Source organism: Callospermophilus lateralis, chromosome 2 (assembly GCF_048772815.1).
Source record: "Callospermophilus lateralis isolate mCalLat2 chromosome 2, mCalLat2.hap1, whole genome shotgun sequence".
Taxonomy (NCBI): Eukaryota; Metazoa; Chordata; class Mammalia; order Rodentia; family Sciuridae; genus Callospermophilus; species Callospermophilus lateralis.
In genome coordinates this window covers 112,309,886-112,336,406 of record NC_135306.1, presented here as the reverse complement: position 1 = coordinate 112,336,406, position 26,521 = coordinate 112,309,886, and the positions used below count along the sequence as shown (strand labels likewise).

The following is a 26,521-nucleotide window of genomic DNA, read 5'->3' as shown; positions in this document are numbered from 1 at the left end:
AGCTTTCCTGAACTAGCCTCCACCTCTCCTGTTCTAGTCCTCACTTTCATATCTCCAGGTCCCCCTGGACCCAGCATTGGGTACTGTGTGAAACAAACTCACATCTTGAGTATGTCTCCTCCACTAGGAATTCACACATGCGAGCAGGGCCTTGGTCTGTGAAATCCATGGGCCACCTCAGCTCCAGGCCAATTCTGTTCACTGCTGCCTGCCAGGTAACAGCCAGTGCCCAGCACATGGGCCTCAAGTAGGTTTGTCAAATGAATTGAGATCAAATGAGCGAATGTGTGTGGAAAGCCTTTTGAAGCTATAAACCATGATACAGACACAAGTCAAATAATACCACACTTCACCTTAAATGTATCTGTCCAGTCCCTCTGTTTTCTGACATTTTCTATATTATCATTACTGTTAGTCTACCAAGGACATTAAACAGCCTATTTGCCAAAATGGAGTCATACTTTCTGCGGGGGTCAATGAAGAAAGCATCTCCTTAAATGCTATGGCGACAAGTCAGCTAGGCTTTAGGGCACTCTGGTGACCGATGGTCTCATATTCCACACTGACTGACAATGGGATCCTGCAGGCCTTTCAGTTGTTCCATCATCCAAATTTAGAGCCCATGCTGTGTTTATAATCCATTTAGGGAACTACAGTTGATTCACTGGGTCCCTCCTAACAGCTAGGCAAGGGTTATTAATGTCATGCAGAATTTGCCCTCCACTCATACTTTTGTGGATTGCTGAGGGACATGTAGGACTTTTTCAGATCACTTTCTCATTTGTAGAGCAAGAGTTGAAAACAGCTCAGGTTATTTCTTATTGGTGCCTTTCTTTCAAAAGCAGAAGTCTGATGGATTGCTTTGATTGTGCTGGAGGGCCATTCTCTTGTACACTATTTACCCTATTTACCTCCTCACTCCACTAAACAGATCCTGAAGGCTCCTCCATTGCTGAAGAGAGGGAGGCAGTTGGAGATATTTTTTAAAAAGTTTTAAAATCAAATAGAAGGACAAATATGCTTAAAGCTATTCTATTCCACATGGGTGGCAATAACCACCAGCTGTCACCAGGAAACAGCAGATGTAATTGATAAAACAATTCAAAAACTCATGCAGATCCATCATCAATAAAGTTAACACCCAAAAAAATAAATGAAAGGGTTCCAAGTAGAACTGGATGACTCCCTAGGTCTGCCAATAATTAAATCATTGAACTACACACAAGCATCATTTTTTTATGCAGATTACAGAGGAGGATCAGCTGGGTGACTTGCTTTGCTGGGTGAGGATGGCACACCATATGCTGCTTATGAAACTGTCATTAACTGAGGTATCACTGATGAATGGGGGAGCAGGGCCAGAAGGGCAAGGGAGAAGACAGACTCTCATTATTTGGAAGTATATAACATTTATCCATAATATGGAAAGGGTGGAATTTCTACCCTGATGCAGCAGGGAATAGATAATATTATTCATTACTACAGTTTAGCATTAAATGTGCAACACCTACTCTAATTTATTGATGGGCTGTTTAAGACGGGTGTTAACCTGTTTGTCTTGTATTATAATTGAATTCAGTCTCTAGGCTACAGAAATTTGAGAAGTTCATCCTTTCTCAATCAATATGCTCCCCTTCAGTGACCCATTTCAAGACAGCTTCATAAAAAATAATGTATTTTGTTTTAATAAATTTAAACACTATGACAGCTGCTCAATTTTTATTGGTTGTTTTTTTTCCCCTTCAGATGTCTCTTTGCTGCCGAGTGAAGCCAAGCTCACAATCAATAGTAATTGATTAATCAGCATCCCCTTTGAACAAAGGTGCTAATCAGTTTTTGATTAGTTCATCAAACCAGATGCAAAGGCAGCCCAGCCCCAGCCTGCTAGTTCATCAGTGCTGTACATGACTTACTGCTCCTGAGCAATATGACTGTGGTGTTCCTGGAGGGTGTGGGGGAGGGGGACAACATAATTATTAATTTAACTGAATTATTATGAACACAAACAGTTGTTGGTTTATTGCTCCTGACTTGGGTGATTGATAGAACTGCAGAAGAGACCCATCTGACTTGGTGCAGGGATGAGGCTTGGAGTATTCCTAATTGATGATGCTAGAAGAAGGGGTGGGTAGCTGGTTTAGACCTGTTTTCCTAAAGAGGAGAAAACTTACTTTTGCCTATCCTAGTAATCTTTGGCTCATACGCCATGAGGGATCAGGGCCAACCTATGAGAACTCCTCTCTTAGAATCCTTGAGAAGCTCCAATTTCTAGGACCACTGTGTCAGAGTTGTTTTATTTCGGGTCAGTATCAGAATGGAGACCATCTACAACCAGGAATGCAAGCAGAAATTGCTTACTTCTGGCATCACATTTTAAGCAGGAAGAAGGACTTAACTCTTATTTTTAAAGAAAATTAGGTTAATGTTTTCATAACTTCTCTAAATACAACACAAATAAGAGGCAAACAAAAACTATTGATGGGCTGGCTATCTTTCTCATCTTCTATTTATTTATCTAAATTCACTGGGATTCAGATTTCACTCATTCATCCAACAAGGATCAGCTGGATGCTTACTATAGGATAGGTGTACAGCAGTGAGCAAAAACAGTGTGGTCTCCTGGAAGTTTCCACTCTGGAACAATTTAACAACTAAGTGCACACTGGCATGTGCCACATAACAGAAAAAATAAAAGTATGCACAGTGGGCACTACATCTATTGCTTTTGAAAAAACTGAGCAGTACTATCTTGTTTTCACACTGGGTGAAACTTATAGTTGGGACTGGACCTCAATAACCTGCTGTTCAAGGGAGCTGCAGTGGAACTCTTTGGGAAGAGGTGATGTGGAACCTTTCTTCTGACAGGCTGGAGTGAGCAAGCACACCCTATGCCTTAGTTTCTCTGTTGTGATGACAAGGAAAGGACTTGCTTACCGATTTACCAAGTGACTGATCAAAGTGTCCAAGAAGCTGTAGCTGGTTGGCAGTGAAGTCTCACAACATCATGGGAGCTCAAATAATTGTTTAGCTCTGACCACTTTAAATCTCCTCCCTCCCTCCTTTTTAGGATATGCTTCTTATTCTGGATTAGTAACACCTAAATCCTGGAATCAAGCATGAAACCTACTTTTGCAAGAGCTCAGTGTGCTGTGAAAAAGGTCTGAGGTGGATAATTAGTTTACATCATGGTGTGTGACAAAACAATTGTCCCCCCCTTCTTGCCTGCCCTTCCCTACCCCCTACTTCTAAGATAACTATGTCATGGCTTTTCAAGTCTATTCCACAGAAGTAGACAGTCAATATGAGTTTAAGATCTTGTCACATAATCCAACATCCTTAAACTGCTTTGTAATGCAACAAAATTTCTCCTAAACCATTCTATATCTAGGACATAAACATTATTTTAAGCCACTGAACACAGAGTGGCTTTGGGACAATCCCAAAGATAACTGGACCTCCACTGAATTAAAAGGACTGGCCTTGATCTGAAGTATAAATATTATTACTACCACAGGGAAGAGAGATGGGTAGATGAGTGGGGAGGGGAGGAAGAAAGTGTCGATAAAAATTTGTTCTTTTATTAGTATCAAAATCCGTACTTGCCAATTGATTGCTTTGCAAACCAATGGCCATTTTGTAGAGAAGTGGACAGACTGTCCACAGGTTGGACACTGCAGTGCCTTACCTAATGACTAGCCCTTACCTGAGAGATCCTCACTGTCCAGTTCTTCTGCGGAATTGGGCAACTGAGTAAGGCCTTACAAGTAAAAACAAATCGTTTTTCTTTTCGTTCCTCGAGGGACATAAACAAAACACTTAAGAACTGAGGATGAATTTTTTAAAAAACATGAGCCAAATCTCTTGCTATCTCTCGCTTTTTTTTGGATAGCTTGACTGTATTAATCCATAAATTCATGTCTTCAATCATGTAATTTTGTTATTGATACACAATCGAGGCAGAAAGATTCCTCAGTCTCCACTGTTCAAAGCACATGAAACATGAAGGTGAATGTTTAAAATCACTCATTCATAACAGCATGCAAAAAGAAAAAAAAGAAAGCTTGATTGTTAGCTGTTGATGCTCTGAGACATCTCTTAAATACAAATGTATTTAGATGTTACATACTGATGTATGTAAGTTGTATTTCACGTTTTACTGTAAATTGAAATCCTTTGCCAATACTGACAAACACAGTTCATTATCAATTTATGATGATCTTGGATCACATATCTCAAAATGGTACAGCATCTGCTAACTGCAGATTGCAGGTTATGTCTTCATCAGAAAATCTGATGTGCAAAATTATTTTTTTTTTAAAAAGAGAATTTTATAAATCAATGGTATTCCTGAAAAATAAAACCCTCAAAGCTGAAAAAGCAGTTAGGTCAGGAGGTAATCAAGTAGGGGCTTGAAATGCCTAAATCAGGGTCAACCCTGATGTTGGCCAGAGGCGGATGGTTCTCAGCCAGCTCTGATTTGAATTAAAGGAGGTGAAGAGGGAAGTAGGTAAACAATGGGCAGCGCTCAGCTAGGAGATGGCTGCCATTTCCTCCTGCTTTGTATGGGGCTGGTCTTTTAATGAAGTTTTTTAAGCCACACCAAAGGCTCCACAGTCAAGGCGGCCTTGCCTTGTTTGCTGCTCTCCTCCAAGTCCAGGAACTGGAATTCCCACAAAGGTTTATGTATGCTGCTCTAATGGAACTGCCACTTCTGAGGATGCCTGTGAACCTATACAGCTGCAGGGTGATTGGTGATAGATGCAAGTCTTATTTAGTGTTGCATCTTTCTCTTCTTTCGTATGGCCAAGCAAAAAGTGTACTCTCAGTTAGTATTTGCTAAATTAATGATTTGGGAGTAATCCTCAGTGAGACACCAACCAGAGCCTAAAAAGCAACCAAAACAAATGCTCTGGAACAAAAATATACTGACTGCCCTATTTGAAAAAACCCAAATTAACCAAAATGATCCTGTACAAATGGTCACTAAAGCCTGGGTTTATAAAGAAGCCAAGTGAATATTGATAGCCAGGTTGGTTCTGTGAGAGAAGGCTGTCACATCATCAGCCTGAGGAAGAATTTCCCTCATGACCCCTCGTTGCCAAAACACAGGTGCCCAATCAAAATGAGAGGATTTCGAGTCCACAGGTGTCCTCAAACTATAGATTTAGGCAACTAAAGGGAAAACATGAGTAATGCAATAAGTTATAGAGGCAACAGAGTTGAGATGCTGCCCATTTGTTCTGAAATCTGATTGGTTGAAAGCATTCCTATTTCTAATTGGCTTTATCCATTGTATAAAGACTGATGAATACAATTATTTGAATAACTGTTATAAATGGGCAACATAAAGTACCTCTCTGTTGTTAATTATGAATTTTCTGTTCTCAGAAGGTTAATCCCTCACTTCTGTGTGGCCCAATGAATATCAAAGTGTTCTACATACGTGCTTGGTGCCCACTGAACCACATTAAACAAGGATGTTTCAAGCAGGCAGCTTTACTGATGGAGGCTTGTTTCCTTGGGGAGAGCAATAGAAAGCTAATTTTAAAAAATAAAGACAAACATGTTTATGAAATATCGATATACAAAGTTTTCCATTAAGAAGCATCAGACAGTTGATATACACCTCATTAAAGCTGAAACTGTCATTTTTAATGGCATAAACTTTAAAATATACCAATTCATCTGGAATCTACGGCTCAGATTATGTTTCAAAGTGAGAAGCCATTTAGGCTAGTGGCGTTAAATTTGTTTTTTGCAGTACTATTGTCTTTTACGAATCTACAGCACTCTGCCATAGTTGGATAATTTCTGAATAAATATAATTAGGAAGAGTTTACTGAAGCACTGAGTGTACAAGTGAGGACAAGCAAAATTTACTTCCTAAAATTGCCTTGGCTTAGGTATTTTTCTTTCATGTTAAAAATTATACACCTCTCATTTTCTCAAAGAAAAAGACAAAGATGCATTTTATGAAGCAGAGATTACTCTTCAAAAGGCAACTTCATGATTTAACAATAAGTGGGAAATTACTTCTTGATTCTTCTTTTTTAAACTTTCATATCACCTATTAAAGCCCTTCCTCATCACTTCTAATTAAAATGCATTCAACAAATTTCTTTACATTTTGTTAAACAAATGAAAGTTTACTTTTTGTCCATACGAGATTTTTCTGAGCAATTAAGAAAACCCTAAAGTACAAATGTGCTAATTCAATATATGCACAATGATCGTCTCTTTTGCAGAGACGTGTGTTTTGATTTCTGCTTTTTCTTTGGGTTCCAACATGCTGTGACATACCCTATGCCTTTTCAGGGCTTCTGTGGTTATAATTCCTCTTTTTCAACCATCACTGTTGACTTCTCAATGTGGTATGATGTGGCAATTTTAAACCAGGGGAAAGAAGCCTCAAAAAATTAGAAACAATAAGAAGTACCAGACATTTAAGTGAACTCAAGGTCATAGTAAAATTTAAATGCTTCTGGGTTCTGTTCATCAGGGTATCATTTGTTTTAGTATACTTCAAAAAAGAATGATCAAATAAAACTTAGGAAACAGAACAGCCCACTGGCCCTGGTACCATTCCCATTATGAAAAACAAAAGTAGGCGACGGCTCTCTCTTACCTAAGCGGCACGCATCTGATCACTTGGCCATATTATGGAAACTGTTACTTCCATCACCAGCCTTAAGAGTTCAGACGCCCCCGGTAGTTTTAATCTAAAAGCTCAGTCATCCTGTTCTTCCTGCTTTGTCAGCTTTTGTGGAGAGTTTTTCCCTTCTTCCCATTAGCAGAAATTTGGTTCACGCCGTTAAACAGTAGCACATTGTTTCCAAACTGCATATCAAGGCTGAAACGCAATCTTCAGGTCCTGCAGCCATTCGTAAACCTCTTTAGCTTTGTTCTTGGGTAGAACATACAATGTCTGCAGAGTCCCTTGACTGAATGACAGCCTTTGAATGCCATTGTTATGTACGCATACAGAGAGATGTACATAGAGGTACATACACAGATGGTGGACATAGCGGTTGTAATAATGCGCACTGCTGGCTATTTTTCTTTAAAACGGGCTTAAGAATTTCCCCACAATTGAATGTAAAGTAAGATAAGGAAATTTTATGTGCTTTTAGAATTCTGCACTACTCATGAAATAGTCAGGGAAAGGGAGATTCATGGGCAGCAACCTAAGGGCAGCAGTCTAGGGGGTGAGCATGTGTTTAGTACTGGCCAAACATTGTGAAACCCAAACTGAAAATGAAAAATTATTCTTCAGAGGGGTTCCCAGTTACAGAATGAATTAAGATCTATTTAAAAACTCATCTGGGATATGAAAATTCATGAGATCATCAGCCTCTACTGTATCAAGAGGTAGAAAGGCAAGAGGGCAGGTAGACTTGAGGAGAGAGAGAGAGAGAGAGAGAGAGAGAAAGAGAGAGAGAGAGAGAGAGAGAGAGAGAGAGAGAGAGAGAGAACCTCAAACCCAAAGGAAGCCAGCTGACTGCAGTGCAGCAAAAGCACAAGCACTATTCCAGACCACGGTCATGCTGTCACCCGACCCCTCACGTGGGGGAGGAGGGGGGGCAAGGGAGAGGGGACACACAGAGCAGAAAAAGAACAAGGCACAAGACACAGAGAAGCGCCCACATTTGAACAAACAAACAAAAGCCGTCACACACACCCACACGTCAATAATCATAATAACGACTACACCACCCGTGCGTTGAATCATTCATGCATTTCTGCCGTCAATTTCAGACTGTGTGGTATCAGGATTTGGCAGAGTGTTTTTTTGATTTTTTTTTTTTTTTTTTTTTTTTTTTTTTTTGCATTGCTCAACATGCACACATAACACAGGATTCTTCCTGTCCAGGCCTGTAAGGATGAGCTCCAAAACACAAATGCTCAAGATCCTTATTCAGAGAAGATCCCTTGTGTCAGTCTAGTCTAAAATCTCATTCTTACACTCATATTTATCGTGACTATCAGATCCTTAAAAACATATTGTGGCTGATTATTGTTTGGTTTTCTTTTTGGAGAAAATCCATTTTGATTTTGAATCATGCCCATGCACTTCTAACCTTCCAATACATGCTTATTCCAATCAGATATTGGTAAAAACAAATGGTCAACATACATCAACAACTAGTATAAACTTCATACATACTCTAGCAACACAAGCTTGAATAAAATATTTTAATGAGTCTTCAAAGGGAAAGTTTTAAAAAATTTCTTTTTCTTTTTATGAGATAAAAGAGAAATATGGAAAGAAATCTAGTATGACAACTTTTAAGACCAGTAAGATGGTCACAGCTGGCTGACCTAATATGTCTTGTCATTTAAGTTGCCAAGTTATCAAACCACTTAACATTTTTCTAGGCCCAGATCACCATTAAGAACATCTCAAGGTTATCATCAGATGAATGTAAGTCAAATGGTTGCTGTACTGAAGAAGTTGGGTTTTAGCCACAGTGTATTAGAATAAAATCATTGGAAATCTGATCCCCTGCTTTCCAGTTTTCACCATGTTCTATTATCTTTTTATCCTGACAACTGACCTGGAAGATTCCCCCTCCCAACAGGTAAAATTTTAGATATTACTTTGCTTTTCATTAGAGCTTTTTGCCATGGGCTAGAAAGTGTGCTGTTCAAAATAGTTGTTGGAGCTCTCTGTGAAGATTCTATGAGGATACTGGCCAAGCTGAAGAATGTATTTATAAATGCATTATACAGGGATCAGCTTGGATTATCTATCACTTCTCTATTCCTTTGCTGTTAAGGAGTCCAATTTAGAGAGAGAGAGAGAGAGAGAGAGAGAGAGAGAGAGAGAGAGAGAGAGAGATTGATTCAATAAGGCTGTTCTTTCTATTTCCCCCTAAATCTCACATGCAATGTTGGTCAATAACATTCTATTGAGGTATCTTGGGCTTGAATATTGTCCCCAAGTTAATAAGACAGTGGTTGCTTCTCATAATACACACATATGTCTACTTCTGGCCACAGGAATTCTATAAAGTCCTATTTCAATCATCTCCTTATCATACACAAAAAGAGATCACTTTCCCTTTTTCTTTAAAGAGGAGGGCCTAATTAAAAACTGAATCCTAAAATCTGGAACAGGCCCCGAGTTTACTTTTCATTTTTCAGGGCAAGGGACAAATTTCATACTTTAAATATCTTGTCCAGGTCTTTAGGGATGAACCCCCCAAAACACATGAATTTTACTGAAGGAATCTAAAATAGAACTCTGGAGCTTTAGGAAATAAATAATGTCTACTCCTTCAAAGATCATAGAATTCAGGAATCTTATGTTTACATTTGACTCTGTAGTTAATTATAGGAAGCTCAGAACTTAAATTATCTTAAAAAGAATAGAACAAAATCTCTTGAACTACATTAAAATAACCTTAAAGCTCTGAGAATAATCGATAAAAGTCAGGAGGTGCTCAATTAATGATGAAACATACAAATAACTGAGCTTAATGGAGTGCAAAGCCTGAGATGTAGCAAGCACGATGGGGCACCACCTTAGCAAGCACAAGTTTTATACCTAATTGATTTCTCATGATTGTCAATGTACCTGGCCACTTTAACTTATTTTATTAACTTTTTCCTTTGTGTCAATGACAGGAAAGGGCAGAGTGAAGTGGAAGTGGATGGGATCTGTCAATCCATTCCTGAGCTTGCTCAGCTCTCTCAGAATTCCTCAGTAGGAAGTCCAAACATGAGGGTGAGCTGCCAACCCTGACCATGGGCTGATATTTAAGGACAAAATCTCAAATTTTGTTTTGAGATTTCCAACTGGTAAGTTATCAAATGTAGGTCTTTTTAAGGAAATTGGTCGGGGTAGGAGAGGTTATTCTAGAAGCTGAATTAATACTACAAGGTTGGCTGATCATCTCTTATTATTGAAATAATAAATTTCCAATCTGTACAGTATGAAAGTGACTGAAGGAGGCCCTTTACCCAACGATTCCCTTGGATTCAATTATTAAAATTCAACTCATTTTAAAACTAACATATTCTCTAAGCACAATCTAGCCAGGGTTAGATTTGAGGTAAGCAATCAAGTAATATACAGATGAAATGATTCTCATTTTCTGATGAGAAAGACACAGGAAAGTTAATAAAATTATCCCAACCCAGTGAGCCACTGGTGAGATGGGGAGACATCTTACTTCCTGATGTCCCTGTCTAAACTTTACTCACTCATGTTTTAATCCCTTTTTTGGTTAAAAACGTTATTTTGCCTGCAAGGCACTCACACAGCAATGACTTTTTATTTTTAAGTGCCAGCTAATGATGTTCAAATTGATGTATAGTATCACTCTTGGCTTGGGGATGTTTTCTGCCAAATGTAAACATAAACTTAAATGAACACACAGAGATTTAGAGTGCATGAAATGGGGTAAGGGTCTGGGGTAAATACATGTAGGAATATAATTAAATTCATAATTTTTCTAAAGAGGATCAGTGACCGTCCTCATTACCACCTTGTGAATTTAAACAGAGATATTCCTCCCTGACCTTCAATCTCAACTACTAAACCATACGTATGACCCCCTTTGAAATTTACCTAGGACTATGGCCTACAAATGCAGAAAGCAACTGGGCCTATGATTCAGATGTTATGTTGCTAAGGCAAATATTAGTGTGTTTAAAGTCCCATGTATTACAAGATTTGGTGGAGTTTTATAAGCAAGGGGACTACGTAAAACTGAAACTCCTGCCATGCCACCAGCCAGTGAGGAGGAGGCCCCATCTCAGATTGCAACCATTGGCTACTGAACTCACAACAAAAATGACAAGACTCGACATCCTTTCAAGCCTTAAGAAGTTATAGTATATTTATGATATCAGTCTACTTGGAACATGAGTTCCCTTGAAGACTACATTTCTCTTTTTCCCAGCTTGCCTTGCCTCTCAGCAGCGCTGAGAAAGTAGATAAACAGGAATGTGATACCAACCGTGAACTGCTGGTTCTGTCGTCGCCGTTGTGTCTACAGACGGGAACAGAGGATTGGAGGAAGGGAGGAAACAGGAGGAACAGCATGCAAAAAAAGGGAAAATGGAAAAAAATGGAACAGATAATATATGAGCAAGCTTTCAAAGAACATCGCGTGACAAGCAATAATAAATGAAAAGCAAAAAGCATTTGAAGTGAGTTGCACTGTTTTAAGACATGCCTGGAGCTCAAAGCTGCGAGCCAGTGAGGAAAACAGTAAATTCTTTGGTTCTGGGGGTCTTGCCAGGACACATATATTTGCTCGTCCATAGTCATGGGAACATGCAAAGTGACGAGAAACACCAGTGCAAACTCAGTGGCTGGTAAATGGCTCTTAACGCATCAAGGCTCAAGACTGCGACAGAAAAAGCTCAGTCGGAAGCTGGTTAAACAATGGATTCATACATTCAAACATTGCCTTTGTTTTAACCCAACCCACCCAGGCACTTGGGCTTCTTGACTGCCAATCAGGTATCGCTGAATCAGTTGCACTTTTAGGATCCTTTCACTGTTTACACTCAGATGTCTGTAGATGGATATGCAATATACAGGATCGAGTTTTCCATTCACTGTATTATTTCAGCAGAGCTTAGCTGGAAAGTTCAATTAACTGCGAGGCCATAGGAATGAACATGTTCAAGGTTTTCGCAGATTAGTTTCCATACACACGCACACAGACACATACAACTAATTCACTCTTCATTCTGCAGCTCTTAATATGTTACAAGTCAAGAGCAGAGCCTTTCATAAAAAGACACAAGTCTACACAATCTGCCAAATGCCACTTCTAATTTTATGACATTCCAAAAATTTAAGTATTCAGCCATTCTTTTTTTGCTCACAATTGAGAACCAAGTTCACAGTTGTGAGCTGCCGGGAGTTGTACCCTCATTGCTGGATTAGGAGACAGAGCAATCAGTTTTTTTCACTGCTAGGTGCACTTGTTGAGGAAGAAAATATGGCTTGTCTCTTCTTCCTCTTCTATTTCTGATGCTGTTCAAGTTTTCGCCTCCTTCTACCAAGCTTTCAGACCTGGCATACTGCAGGGGCTCTTCTTCACAGGAGATTCCTCCAAAAGGATCAAGGAATTTTCTCTTTATTTTTGGCAAGAAGGAAAGTGGGATAAATATCTAACAAAACATATGACGACATTCTTTTTCCAGTCATTTTAACACCCACTCTTTTAGCCAATTTCATTTCAATGTGAACCCGCATCTGGCCGAGCTTTCTTTTTCAATTCTATAACTCTCGCGCATGCTGCTTCTACTATTCTTCCTGCCAGGAAGGAATGGTGACACTGGGACACTAGCGAGTCATCTCTAGTCAAAAGCTGGTGACTGAAGTGGGGTTGTGGGTGAATGCTAAGAGAAATTCCCTGTCTTTTTCCTTTGGATTCGACACAGGCAATGTTTAAATGCACTGGAGTTGAACGTAACTTTTTTAGAGGGGTGTCAAATGAGCCTGGAGCTTCGGATTTATTAATAGAACACATGAATTCACACCGGCGTTCCCCTTCAGTTGGCATGCTTTCCTCGGGACCCTATACCATCAAAAATTAGAGCCCTTCTAAGGAGCCAGAATTAACCAGAAGTCTGAGAGCCCAATGCAGCTTAATATAACTGATAGCTGAATCTCTCAAGAATTGAGGAGGGAAAGAAAAACATAAAATATATCGCATAAGAACACAATACTTACTTATAAGACAAGTCTGTGTGCATAAAATAGCAGTAAAAAACAATACAGGAAATTGTACAGTTGAAACAACATTCTACACCAGATTCTCACAACAAAGATGATACATCTCCTTAGTTGAAATATCCAAGTCCAGCATTAGTTTGAGACACTTTAAACTTGAGGGGCAAAATCAAATGCACATTTGTACAGAAACACTTAGATGCATGTTAATACATTTTATGGGTAGGCATTGGCTCCTCTCCAAAATAGAGAAAATAAAACAATGAACACTTTGGTCCATTACTTTTGTGGTAGCACTTCTAATATGCTTTATTATTATTATTTTAAAATCAGGTACACATTAGTATGAAATAAAAGAAACAGGGTGGAATTAAAACCTCAGGGTTAGAATCTTTAAACATAATATCTGAGCATTAACCAATGACCCCAATTTACTGTGTTCCTGCATCACAACATTATGTCAGCTTCTTGATGAAATAAACCAACTGAAGCTAGGCGTAAACTCGGATGTGGGTACTAGAAAATAAATGAAGGCAAGTTCATAGTGCACCTTGCTTTGCCACTCTGGGGATGGGAAATCCATCAATTGCACCCAACAGAGAGGACAAAAGGAACTGAGAAGGAAAAAAACACGTTCTAAAACAGTTAAGCAAACACATGTTCAAGTCAAACAACACAGTTCCTGCAGCTAGAAATGGTAAACCCATGAACAGAAATGGAGGAGACCGCAGAGGAAACATAGTTGGCTACAAGGTTTAGATCAAGAATGAGGGTGCATGTGGGGAGCCAGTTACTCTGGTTCTCTGAAAATATCTGTACATTACCTCAGAGACTATTTCAAGGAAAGATTTTTTTTTTTTGGTATGGGGATTGAACCCAGGAGCACTTAACTACCGAGCCACATCCTCAGCCCTTTTTATTTTTTATTTTGAAACAGGATCTCACTAAATGGTCGAGGTTGGCTTTGAACTCACGATCCTCCTGCCTCGGGCCTCCCCAGCTGCTGAGATTACAGGCATGTGCTACCATGCCCAGCATAAGGAAGAATTCTTTACAAGTGACTTTGTGTTCCCCGCAGGAGAACACTATATAGCAGAATTTAACTCTCCTTCCTAATTGCATTATTACTTCATGCAGAAATCATAGACACCCTGTGAGTACAGCTTTGCAAAGCAGGATTTATTAGGATATCTTAATCACAAGGTGAAGAAATGTGCAAGATCACCCCTCTGAATCAACTTGTGGGTTCATCATTTTGTCCAAGTGTAGATGCAAAATGCAAACAGAATACTTCCAATGTAAGTTATAAATGCTATAATTGGCTTGAAAAATGAGAGTGTCTAATTGCCTTAACAAAGACTTTTTTAAACCTCATTTTGTTGCTGCCTTAAAAATATAATCTTTGAGCCAGGCCTATAAAAAAATGGTTGCAAAAAGTTAAATTGGACTTATAGCGGTATTGGGTTATGAAATTAAAAGGGCCTAGGTGAGCTATAGTCTCTATTTTAATTTTAATTACAATGAGGGCAGATTTATTGTACATTTATTTTATATGGTCAACAACAACAAAAAAACCCAATCCTCTGTTCTTGCAAACCCAGTAAGTGTGTACGGTCTTAATAGTCACTCCCTGGCTGTTTTATGAGTATAATCAAACAAGGTGTCCGAGGAAGGGCCCTGCACTGTTATTTGAAAGACACACATTTCACTAAATATTGACTTCTCTTCTTAGTCTCCTAGTCCTACAGTTGATGCGACCCTGTCTTAAATAAATGAAAGATCACATGTATCTCATGTCACAGTAAGATATTCATAAACTGAAAAAGCTCTGACAATGTGTGAGATTAGAGACACTAGCCATTTAACCAAGTAGCAAAGAAATTAAAAAAAAATTACTGCATGAGCGGCAGCTGGGCAATATTTAGTTGAAACAGTCATGTGTAAGCTCCACTGTGGCACATTCTAATCCTTTCATATGGATTCTCTCCAACTTAGAATTGTTCATTGAGTGTGACAGACTGGGGGTTTAAAACTAATCCATAAATTAGTCTGTGGTCTCAAACACAACGGGTGCCATAAATGAAAATGAAAATCCTAGAACAAAATTAAATTCACAACCTTAAATACTTTTTCTTCCCAGATTGATCTGTGTTGCTCCCACTTTACAATGCACACATTCACTGTCAGGCTGTGTTTTGGGGTGTGTGAAAGCAGAGTGTACATTAAAAAATGCACAGTAGAATAACTCAGAGAACCCAATCTACTCAGAAGCAGAGCTTAATTGTAAAGAATTTAAATTCTCCCATTTTGATTGTCATAAGCTTAAATGAAAGCATACTAATCAGTCAGATATATTTTAATACACTCTCCCCCAGTTTATTTTCTTAACTAAAGTCAATAAGAAGCCAATGGGTTTTCTTAATTGAATTCCCCTTCAGTTTGTGTTATGGAGGTGCTTTAAATCGAGACACCAGGGCATGCAAGGAATTCCCCTGACAATTTTATTTCATAGTAGTGTTGTGCTGGCCAACGTCTATTAATACAGGTGTTTCTCTTTCTCTCTCTTCTCTTTTCAACTTATTTGAAATCTATTGAAAGCAAGAATAAATGCTGGAAAATTAAACTTTGAAATTTGTTTTCTACTGGTTTCCCATTTAATTTCCTTGCTATCTGTATTTTGCTTTTAGTTAAACTCCCATTTCTTAGGGATGAGAGAAATAGATAGGTACAAAACAAAGCTAAAGGCCCAAACAAGAGAGCCACAGTGAAGCTCTTTTACTTTTTAATGTCATCTACCCTTTTGAGTGAAAAGATTGTGTGACACTGAACAGCAGGAAGGGGAGTTGATTTTTTTTTGTGTGTGTTTTTGTTTTTTTGTTCAGCAATTTCCAAGTTTTGTTAAAAGCTTCTCCAGAATTGTTCACTCTGTGCTGCTGTGCCCCAGAGATCTTTTCATTTGCAAACCAGATGTTCTGCAAAATAATAGGAATCTGTATAGTGGTTTCATTTAACAAGGAAAACAATTCCTATAGCATGGTGTGTGTGAATGCAGGGAGAAAGTGGGGGTTGAGTGGGGGAGACAGAGGCCAGAGAAGGAAAAAAAGAGGGTGTTGCATGAGGGCAAGAGGGTGAGAAGGAGGAAGTTCTGCAAGTCTAGCTAACATCCATCTTGTGCCAGATACAGGAGGGCTGGGTCTTTTCTGCCAAGTCCTTTATTTCCTACTACCAAGATAGCTGCAAGTATCATCTTCTAATCCTGAATTCTATTAGGGCACTGGGAGATACCATACTCATGAAATTATTACTTATTTGAATCGTTGATAGATCTTCAGCATGGAAACATGCCACTTCTTTATATCCAGGATTATTTTTTAAATAAAGAGCATACAATTTTGGAAATTATAATAGATGCATTAGGAAAAAAAAAAATTCACCTCAATTCCCATCTCTAATTCCCTTTTAAAAATGAGGACTCTGATGACTTTCAATATTTGTCATATTCTAATTTCTTCCTAAACCTATATGGATTCAAAAGCTGGGTGGCTATGATACTATTAGTAAGAGGTTTACAATCATCAGCTAAATAAAAATATGGATAGGACAGCATGGAAAAAAAAAATGGACACGCACTTTTGGTGAAAAATCTGAAAAGGAGATTCACCAGGTAAAAGGCAGTGCCCTACAGCATTCTCGCCCGTTGGCTGCCTGGCATACCAGTAACACTCGGTAAGTATTCAATACATGATGAGTAGATCTCAGCTCCAGAAAAAAAGGCAATTTGTAAACATTCTAGGATGAAAGATGAATATTTCCTAGCAACGAAGGCTTAATCTATGCCTGGCACATCAATAAATGCAAAATACATACACACTGAAGATAGATGCTTAAAGTGACGTTGGACCTTCATGTTTAATTTCCAAAATGCTACCTTCTCTTACCCATATTCTGCCCACTCTTTGATGGCACAAAGTCCACTTCTCCTGTGATGCTTTCCCCAATCTTCTATGTGCCTGCTGCTGTGCCATTGAATCATCTTAACTATACAGGGTTCTGTTGAGTTCCAAATATGTATAACATTGTCTCTCAACCACATAGCAAGGGGTTCAAGGAATCTTTTGTCTGTGCATATTTGTTGAATGCATGCATAAAAAGTAGACTAGCTTATACCCCTTGTATCATGCAAATAACAGTAGCTCTGTAATAGGAATCATTAGGCTAGCACTCTGGGGAACAGAAAGCTCTAGGTGAAGCAAAGCTCTCTATTCTAATTTGGATGGTAGAGCCACAACTTGTCAAGCACAAATGTATTTTTGTCCTTTGTACCTAAGACACTGTGAACATGTGCTCTGGTATGAAGTTTACCCATTTTGGCATATTCCACAAATACCACTGAAGGAGAAAGGCAGTACCCACCTTCTTTAGTTATATGATCTAATCCACTTAAACATAAAAAATGTTTATGATAGCAGGCTGTGAAAGCCAAAATAATAACATGGAGCTGGGGGTAGGAATCATTTCCTCCAAGGTATATTGGATTTTGAGTGCTTTGACACCAATAGAAAAAAATATGCTGTTTTCTTTTCTAAGAAACACAAAATATTTAATTGAATATGTACTTTAAAAAACTCATTTAGAAATGACCTACTTCATTCTTATGAAAGGATTTTTTAATGTGTTTTAGAATTTGGCCCTATAGCTATTCATTTCTTATTCTAAGGTGGTTTTAATTTTTTAATTTATGGCAGTCACATGTAGAGTGTGACCTACAGGTTGAAATTCTCCCGGCCTGAATTTTATATTTAACTGCTAAGGGTGTTTATGATTTAGTGCTGAGTCTTCCATGGTACTCATCAAGCATCTAACTCAGGACACAATGAGGCAGGAATAATACAATATCCAAAGTAACTAAGGAGGGAAACGTAAGATGAGGACAGGAAGAAGCTTGACCCAACTTGGAGCTAGGCACTAAAGCTATCACCAAGCACAGAAATGGATAATTTTATGAACATCCAGTACACAAAGTCAACAACTATGAAGAAAGTTAAAAGCAAAATAAAACAATTTAAATTATGCAGTTTGCTCTCTCAGCATATATCTTCATGGAATGAGATGAAAGAGACCACACAGACAAACTGACATGCTTAAAAAGGAAAAGAAAAGAATGGGAGCTTCCAAAAGCAATAGTTGAAAACAAATACATGGTCAGAACATATTGTATATGAAAGATGCAGGGTGGACAGGAAGTAGGACCCCTGGCTCCCACTCCTCACACCCATGAGGTCTATGGTTTTGAGGGGGGCAAAGTAGAGTCATCCCTCCAAAGTGGAGTAGCTATTCGTTTGTTACCCTTATAATTCCTCTCTTTCAAGGGACTCCAGGATGAAGCTTAAACATGTTTTGAGCGAGTCAGGTGACTTGGAACAGAGAAACGACCAGCCTCCCTAATAAGGGGAACAATTCGATTATCCTGGTTATGGGAGATAAAAGATAACACTGGAACACTTCCTTTCAGAGAAATCAGAAATCAACTATGACCTTTTTCAAGTTTAAAAATATTTTTGCTTTTGAATTTGTACATTTTTCTGGTAATGAAACTCTGACCTGGGGAATGGGTTTCAGTTATTGCATTTGACTGTGAGAAAAGGAATAGAAGACTATGGGCTCCCCCTGCCCTTTTTTTTTTAAGCTCTGGTTTTATGCTACTGTCACTGGATTTGGCAGTTGAAGCTTTTAAGGCTAATAGTGACTGTAACCAAACAGTACAAGAAAGAAGAGGAGTGGAAATTAATTTAGCTATCCATTCGTTGGGATTCAGTATGGAAGATTTTTTAGGAACCAATCTAAATCTAGGGGATAGCCCGGACCTTTAAATTGGGACACAGAATCATTCAGCTCCATAACCTTTAATCTGTTTGGAGAAGGAGTAAATGTTAAATTCTACAAGTATACTTTCTGGGTAAGATAAATATATATAAGAGTGCTTGTTAAGACATAGTAAGCCTGTAAGATCACATTCGTTAAAGCAACGGGTTCCACGATGTTGTTTTAGTAGCAATTTTAGCTTAACTATTCTTGGGCGTGCCAGTGAGAATGTGAGCATTCATTACCACAGATGCATTTGGTGTGCAGAGAGAATCCAAACACTGCCATGGAGAAGCTAAAATGCATCTATGAGATCATCTTACATTACCTTGAGCTGGGAGGCCAGCTGTAGAGGGACAGAAGCTAGGACAGTTCCTATTAAAGATTCCTTTGATGCAAACAGAAATATAGCACTGTTTATTTTCCAAATTTCCTCTTAAATGGAGTCTCTGCAGTCACAATGGTGGTAAAAGTGAGTTGTAGATGCCTGAGGACTCCAGATTCGCTTTGGTCTAGAGTGAAGGATGAAGAGCTGTGAACTGAAGTGATGCTGCCGACTTGCTGAGTTTGACTGTGGCAGGGGGAAAGGTTCAGGGAATGTAATCAGTCATTTTAAAAAAAGCCTAAGCTAGTGAAAAGGCCAGCCAGAAATGCAAAGTGTCTGATACACAGTGTGATTAAAGCCTTAACTGCCTCAAGATGTAAACCTGGACACTCTGTGGAAACTTTTGCCGTGAGAAGTAGCAAGAGCTGGCTCATACCTGGGCAGCTTCTGCAAAGACAATACAGATCACTGACAGGCTGTTTTCTCAGGGTTGACATAAGCAGGACAATGGAGAATTAGGTGATGTCATTTACGTTGACAACCAAAGGGTCTTTCACTGGAAACTTCAAAGTAAGGAGAACACAAGACCAATTAAGCTTACTAATTAGAGAAAAGAAATCCTACCAGGAGATAAACTACTGGGGCTGCAGTTCAGTGATAGGATGCTTGCCTAGCATATGTGAGACCCTGGGTTCCATTCCCAGTACCATGGAGAAAACAAACAAAAAAGATCTAGTTCTTAATATGAAAAGTTGACAGCATGGTCGCTCTGGAAGTCCTCGTTAGGAAGAAGTATCTTTGATATGCTTATGAATGACATAGAAAATGTGGGAAATCGATTCGCCACACTAACAAACCAAGTTCACTTAAGAAGCAGAAGGAGCTAACAGCTAAAGCAGGAACACACACGGACAAGAATTAGGAAGCGAATTCTCTAGATGGAGCCCCATTGAGAGTGACACAAAAACCAATTGATGGATTTTCAGAAGATTTTAAATTAAATGCAGGCACTAATGGTTTTATAACCAATATTTAGAAAAATCTTCAATAGTGGCTTATTTAAGGGTTCTCTTTGTTCCACTGTAATAGGTGAAGAAACTGAGATTAGGGCATCTATTGTTATATGTCACCAACCGATGAGGCATCCTCTTTCACTGAGCACTTTGTTTTGTCAACTATCTCACCAGCTCCTGTGAAAATGGAAAATGTCTCCAGAAAGTCAATGTAACCCTTGAGGCAATCCTTTAGGATAGCTGCCATATCTTGGGTGCTAAAAGGAGCTGAACATGAACAATGATGAGTGAGACATTCAGTGTGTATAAAGAAGTCCAGTGACAGGAAGGGACACCAGGGCACATGACTCAGAGACCTGCAGTCTCTGCAGATAATGGATTGAAGTGGAGAAGCTCCTTCATCAAGAGATTTTGTTTTCCCTCTCATGGAATAATTACTTTGACACGTTTCTGTGGTGGGTACCTGTATACAGTGGTTGGGGAAGGTTGTATCTAAGGAAATCTGCGTGTCGAGTTGCAGCCATCAGCTTACCTACCTTGGTAGGCAGAAGACACTCCATTGGTTCCAGAAAAGCAGGACCAAGCAATATGAGAGGCCCTGGAGAGCAGGAAGGGGAGGGAGGTCACATCACCTCCCTCTGTGACAGTTAGAAATGAGAGGCAGTGAAACTCATTTTGAGTAAGAGTTTTCAGGGAGTCCAAAGAGATAAAGCCACACAGTGAGAACACTGCGGCTGCCTCTCAGTCCCTCCACATGTAACTGAGGGCAGGGAGGGGCATGTGAGCTCTAGGCATGGAAAAGACAGGGACTCCCTCTGATCTCTGACTACCCAGGCAACCTGAGTAGGCAGCAGCACTGCCAGCAGGTGCTGTGTAGAACAGGAGGGTAACTGAGCATTTAGTAGCTTGGTCCAAAGAGGCCTGCTAGAGTGAGATGTGTGTATTTTCTTTGTGTGGATTAAGATGAAATTAAGACAAGAACACAATCCACAGCCACAATACTTACCATTTCATCAATCGTGGCTAAGTGAAGCTATCAGCATGTTCTTTAGAAGTCAGGGCTGCCATTTTCCTAGAGTTTTGCTTTGAGTAGTGATGCTTAAAAAGGAATTCCCTTATGCATAAGTTGCAAAATATCTGATCTACTATAAAATGCTTGGATGTTAAAGGTTTTCCAAGGCCTTATGATTCAATTTAAGAATATAGTATGTATGTAATGTCTTCCGGAGTTCCAAGATAAAGGAACAGTTAAATTCCAAGGACTTACAGGGAACTTTTAGGTTTCTTTTTATGCATACCAGAAAGACAATATACATTCAGGACATTTTCAATGGTAATGAAGGTACCATACCTGTGATGATGGTAAGGATGGTGGTGGTGGTGGTAGTGGTGGTGGTGGTGGTGGTGGTGGTTGTTGTGGGAGGAGGGAGAGTTGTGGGGGGATCTGGATAAAAAAAAAAAAAAGGAAAATCAAACCCACAATGCTGAACACAACAATGACAGTAATGACAAAACAAAGGCATGAAGACAGTGAGATGTTTGTTTGATGACTTTCCCTTTTAAAACCCAAAGTTCTTTCCCCCAAAGATTTAGGTCTTATAATTATATCCCAAAGCTTAGCTGGAAGAGCTGAGAAGAGAAGAAAAGAGATTTCTTATTAATGAAGTTAATTAGGGATGAGGAGACGTGAAATGGAGAAGTGAGGAAAAATCTAAACACTCGACCCCACACCAGATCTTAAGGTGAGGCTAAATCGACTCAGCGCTGAGAGGGGACAATGGCTGTCATTTCGCTCATGCTTCCACAGATGGGAGGAAAGAGGAGGAGAAGGAGGTGTTCTATTTAAAGGGCTCCTATCGGACAAGGATGAGTATGCCCTGCACACTTGCTCTCTACGACAGCTAACTTCATTATTCTCCATCAATACATCCCAGCAGGAAGTAAAACTACTTCTATACTTGTAATAAATACAAAGAAGAGAGAATGTCACCACTAAATATCAAGTTCCAGGCATGTGAGATTTTACTGAGATTTTATTTTTTAAAAGTCAATAAATTTTACAACTTATAAATATTAATAAGTTGCCTTTGCTCATGTTAAAAGCTTGACCTAAGTGGACGACAATGATAAAACTGAAAGAACATTCTCTATCTCATAAACAAGAGAGCTAAATATAAATGAGGTTTGACCCTCAAAGCCAGGAACCCAATAGGGAATCCTGTCTGATATTTGATATAGTGTATATCTTTCTATCATCTCAAAAATTATTTGGGGATAAGGGAAGGGCAAATATGAAAGAGAAAAAAATTCTAAGCCTAAATGATCAAACTGAATGTGTTAAATTGTCAGCAAGACTTTGAACTAAGCAATCATTCTGCTATAATAGAGCATAAGACGATGTGAAGGCTTTTGATTTTAAATTTTATCTAAAGCACGTCAACTCTTTCTCCCTGACACATCTGGTGTCCTTTTATCTTCAAGTGAGCTCTCGGATTGTCTAATTAATACATCAAAACTTTAATTATATATTGCACCTTTCCTGGGTTTGGCACAACTTCCTGAAAGTTTATGAAACCACTATTTTGGTGCTTAGTTGCAAGGTCTACCTAAAATGATTTCTATCATTGATCAATAATCCAAGGTTTTAATTTTCCTAACAAACTGCTTCTGTCACACAAATATACTTGTAGGAATTTGTTAAGAAGAATCAACAGCAAATGGTTCTGTTTTATGGAAGACTTTGCTCCTTGAAGTCGGGGATACAAGCATATTAAACTATTGTTTAATGCAACCTCACGAGTCCAAAAGGATTTCATTAAAAAAACCTCATTCTCCTTCAAGAAGTAGGGATGAATTAAATTAGTGATTTTAAACTATTTTCAAAAAAGAACAGGATGTGAAATACTGTAATTCAGGCAGGATGTTCAATCTTGCTCATGCACTTTTCATGGTGGCTACACGGAGGGAAGCATTTTGCAACATGGCTACTCTGTTTGATGCTCCCATACCTGATGCAAGAGTCAGTGCAGAGAGGGATGGATAGAGAGAGCACACTGATCCCTGAGACCAGCACTGCAGCCATCTGCTCTTTCTGCTAGACAACTAAACTATGTCCATAGAGGTGTCTCCTGCCCATCATGAGGACAGCTACTATGGTTTTTGTGTGTTGCTTCAATTACAATATTATCACTGAAAAGGAATGTGTGTACCTGGAAGATGTCCCTGACATACTACAATGCCATACTACAATACCTTGTTGTAAAAATATTGGCACAAAGTGTGTGATGTGTAAAATACAATAAAAATAGATTTAAATGTGATTTAAAAATATGATTATGAACCAAGAGGTGGACAAGACTAACAAGGCACAGACTTCAGAGAAAGGTCACCAATCCCTCTCATTTTGTGAAGTCAGATGCTTTTGATTATCTTCATCACTACTAGGGCAACTGCCGTCCTCCACATCTGGCTCAAGTAACTTGAATGAATTAGATTCCATGAACAGGTAAAACCTCCATGCTTAGATCATTTCTAGAAATAAGAGCAATGAGAGGTCATTATGTAAGAAATGACCAAAAGAACAAAATAAGTTGGGTCTCAGACACTAACCAATTCAATTCTTCAGGTACAGAAGTTACTTTCAGAAGATTAAACGTTTTAGAGGCATATTAATTTTTAGTTTATAAACACTTCAAAAATTGCTGGAGTAGTATAATAAATTAGTGAGTAGGAAGAAAATCTACCCACTATCTTCCCAAATTGCTAAGATGAACTATTAATGGACTATCAATCCCTAAGGTTGATATTTTAGACTGTCTACTGCAGAACTATCAAAATCCCTAAACCAGGACACGTGGACCATCTTATGTTAGGGAGATACAGATATGCAGATGTGTTTATCTAAACAGGTGGATTCCTGTATTTCTTGGTGTTCAAATAATGCACTGTGGTCCAGAGGGTTAATTCCAAAAGGACAACCTTATATTGGAGAAAACTGTTCTCTTGGAAAGAAGAAAGACCCTGAAATCATAATATTGTATCTCTAAAATATGTCTGGTAACCTTGTGGACTCTGGAAAAATTATATTATCTTTCTAAGCTTCATTTTATCATCAGTAAAATGGGATAACAATAATGTTTTCCTCCTGGTGTTATTGGGGAGAGTTGATGAGATCATGTATGTAAAATTGTCACTGGAGGGCACAGAACAAAGTGAGCACCTAACACATGTTAATTATAAGGTACTATCCAAAATTATTCAAATACGTCATTTTTCATACTCTCAAAATGTTTCTTTTCTTGAGGTATAGGAACAATAGGTACAATAAATTAAAACCATTTTTCCAGATAACTTAGTCTTCTGAAACACAGAAGCATATAACATATAGGGGGCAAGTTGTCACTGCTTTTTAAAATCTGAAGTTTATGAAAAAAGCTGGACTGAGAGTCTCTGTAAACCTGGGCAGCCGCAACGTAGGAGACTCCCACGAGGCTCAAACTCCAGGTTGAGGGGGTTACATGCAAAAGCAAAGAGAGGATTTTATCTTCCACCCCTGCTGAACAATCTGAGGAATGGAGGTGGCTCTGCACATCACCAGCTACAAAGGGGGCATGGGGTGCTCACTTTTCATCTAAAAGAAGAGCCATTTCCTTCACATGGGTCTCCTTAACCACTAGGAAGAATTAATGCTACCATATATGGCCACTGATGACATGGGATGGTGTCAAAGAGACCATCTGCAAAAGTCTACAAATAAGGTGATTAGACATGATCTTTTAATCTTGCATTATGCAAGGGGAAAAAAAAAAAAAACTCAGGTACAAGCTGAGGATTATGTCTTAATATCTAGGTAGATATAGTATAAAGCATGCTTCTATTTAATTAAGTAGACTGGCACTCCTATTTTCTTCAGAGAAAACGTGCTAAGGTTCTAAGACACAAGGGTGTAAATATTCCACATGTATAATTTATGTGTATCTATGCAAATATTCACATATACTTGGTATTATTTATACTGCTAATGTGAAGAAAGAAATACACCTCCCATATTAAAATATTTATGACACTGAAATTTTGATGCCTCTGGTTACTCATTCTGTGCAGGTCAGTTCATGACTATTTTTCTTAGTGTAAAACTAAAGACTTCAGCTGGAAAGAAGAGACACAATTGGAGGGAGTGCACTCAACTAAATAGAGAATATTTGCCATATACAAAATGAACAATACAATATAAATGAGAAATGCCTGGCACATAGTTGGTTATCAGTAAATATTTGTTGATTAGAGGATGAAATTCATGATAATATGCTTTAATAACTCTGTAAAAAAGATATTGGTTAAGAAAACAGACATTTTTTAAAAAGGCACTTGCATCCAAAGCAATAGCTATAGGTGGTCTATATGCTAACAAGAACCTTGTATTCATTCCATGTATTTACTGGCTTGCAACATCTTCTGGAATTTAATAGGTTTATGCTGAAAATAGGATAGTTCTGCTCATCAAAGCAGGAGAAAGGCTAGCCCAGGCATCACATGAAAACACCAGTGGGAATAAACTTTCTGAGCTGAAAGCCACTAATTGGTAAGGTTGAATTTTTCAGTCATTACTTCTAACATAATCTCCATGGCTTGTGCCTGAGGACACAGCTTTCCTACTCAGCATGACCAGAGACTGTGATCTAGAGGGAAATCCCCAAGATCAGAGGGAGAGAAGAAAAGTCACTACCGACCCAGGTGGAGACACTGGGGTCCACCTCAGGCCAGCCTTCTTTAAATTCTTGAAGGGAACCAAGTGGTTTTTGGTTTTCAACTTGACCAAACATGTTGGGAGTGAATCCTAAGTAGCAGCTACATGTGTATGAGTCTAGTAGAAGAGCGTTTTATCTTCTCACGTACCGTATACATACAGCATATAATCCGAATGAGCTTTCCCCACTATGTTTGAAGCTTCACAGCGGTATGTACCATTATCTGTTTTGTTTAGGTTATTGATGAACAGGTTGGGCCCAGACAGGACGGCATGTTGAGGCATTTCATCATCAACTCTCACCCAATTTACCATCACAGGCCTGCAGAGAAAAGGGAAGAAAGACAAGCTATGTTATTATTTCCTATTAAGATACCTGCATCAAACTTATCATCTACACATTAAACGAATCACATGCAGGGCAACACAATTAAAGAGAACCTACTGGAGATGTTTTAAGTTCACAGAACTACAACCATGAAGTTTCCAAAAATCTGTATGAAATATAAATTTTCTTCTTTTAAAAACACGATCAGGTGTTGAAAGTTTTTCAACGGACACAAGTAGGAGTCTCATTATTCCCAATTCATCTTCAACACATCAGTAAATAAACCAGTGTGCCCTATGTTTGTACCCTGCTGTGTGGTTTCACACCAATTGAAGCAGGACAGAGCCCACCCATTGTTAATCATCTCATTAATTAGGGGAAAAAAATCAAGTCCACAGCTAGTGATATATGCATTAATTATGATAGTTACTAAGATGCTTGCTTGCTCAGAAACTCCTTGTGATATTTAAGTGAATTTTGAGGAATAGACTTTTACATCTGAACAGCACTTTCTTCTGGCCTGTTTTTTGAGAAATCACTTCTGATTCAG

The 26,521-nt window shown here is 38.7% G+C and overlaps 1 protein-coding gene across 4 annotated transcripts in view; it reads right to left on the bottom strand.

Annotated features, from left to right (window-relative positions):
• The window catches only part of Cadm1 (cell adhesion molecule 1), a 314,369-nt gene that overhangs the window by 12,899 nt on the left and 274,949 nt on the right, over positions 1–26,521 (bottom strand). The window contains exons 7-10 of one of the 4 annotated variants that reach the window (XM_076843737.2): positions 25,793–25,965; positions 21,249–21,341; positions 10,965–10,997; positions 3,704–3,757 (exon numbers count right to left, since the gene is read on the bottom strand). In XM_076843737.2, coding sequence (XP_076699852.1) covers positions 3,704–3,757; positions 10,965–10,997; positions 21,249–21,341; positions 25,793–25,965 — 353 coding nt within the window. The remainder of the gene's footprint in view (positions 1–3,703; positions 3,758–10,964; positions 10,998–21,248; positions 21,342–25,792; positions 25,966–26,521) is intronic. The other 3 variants (XM_076843734.2, XM_076843735.2, XM_076843736.2) reach the window with 3 other exon arrangements.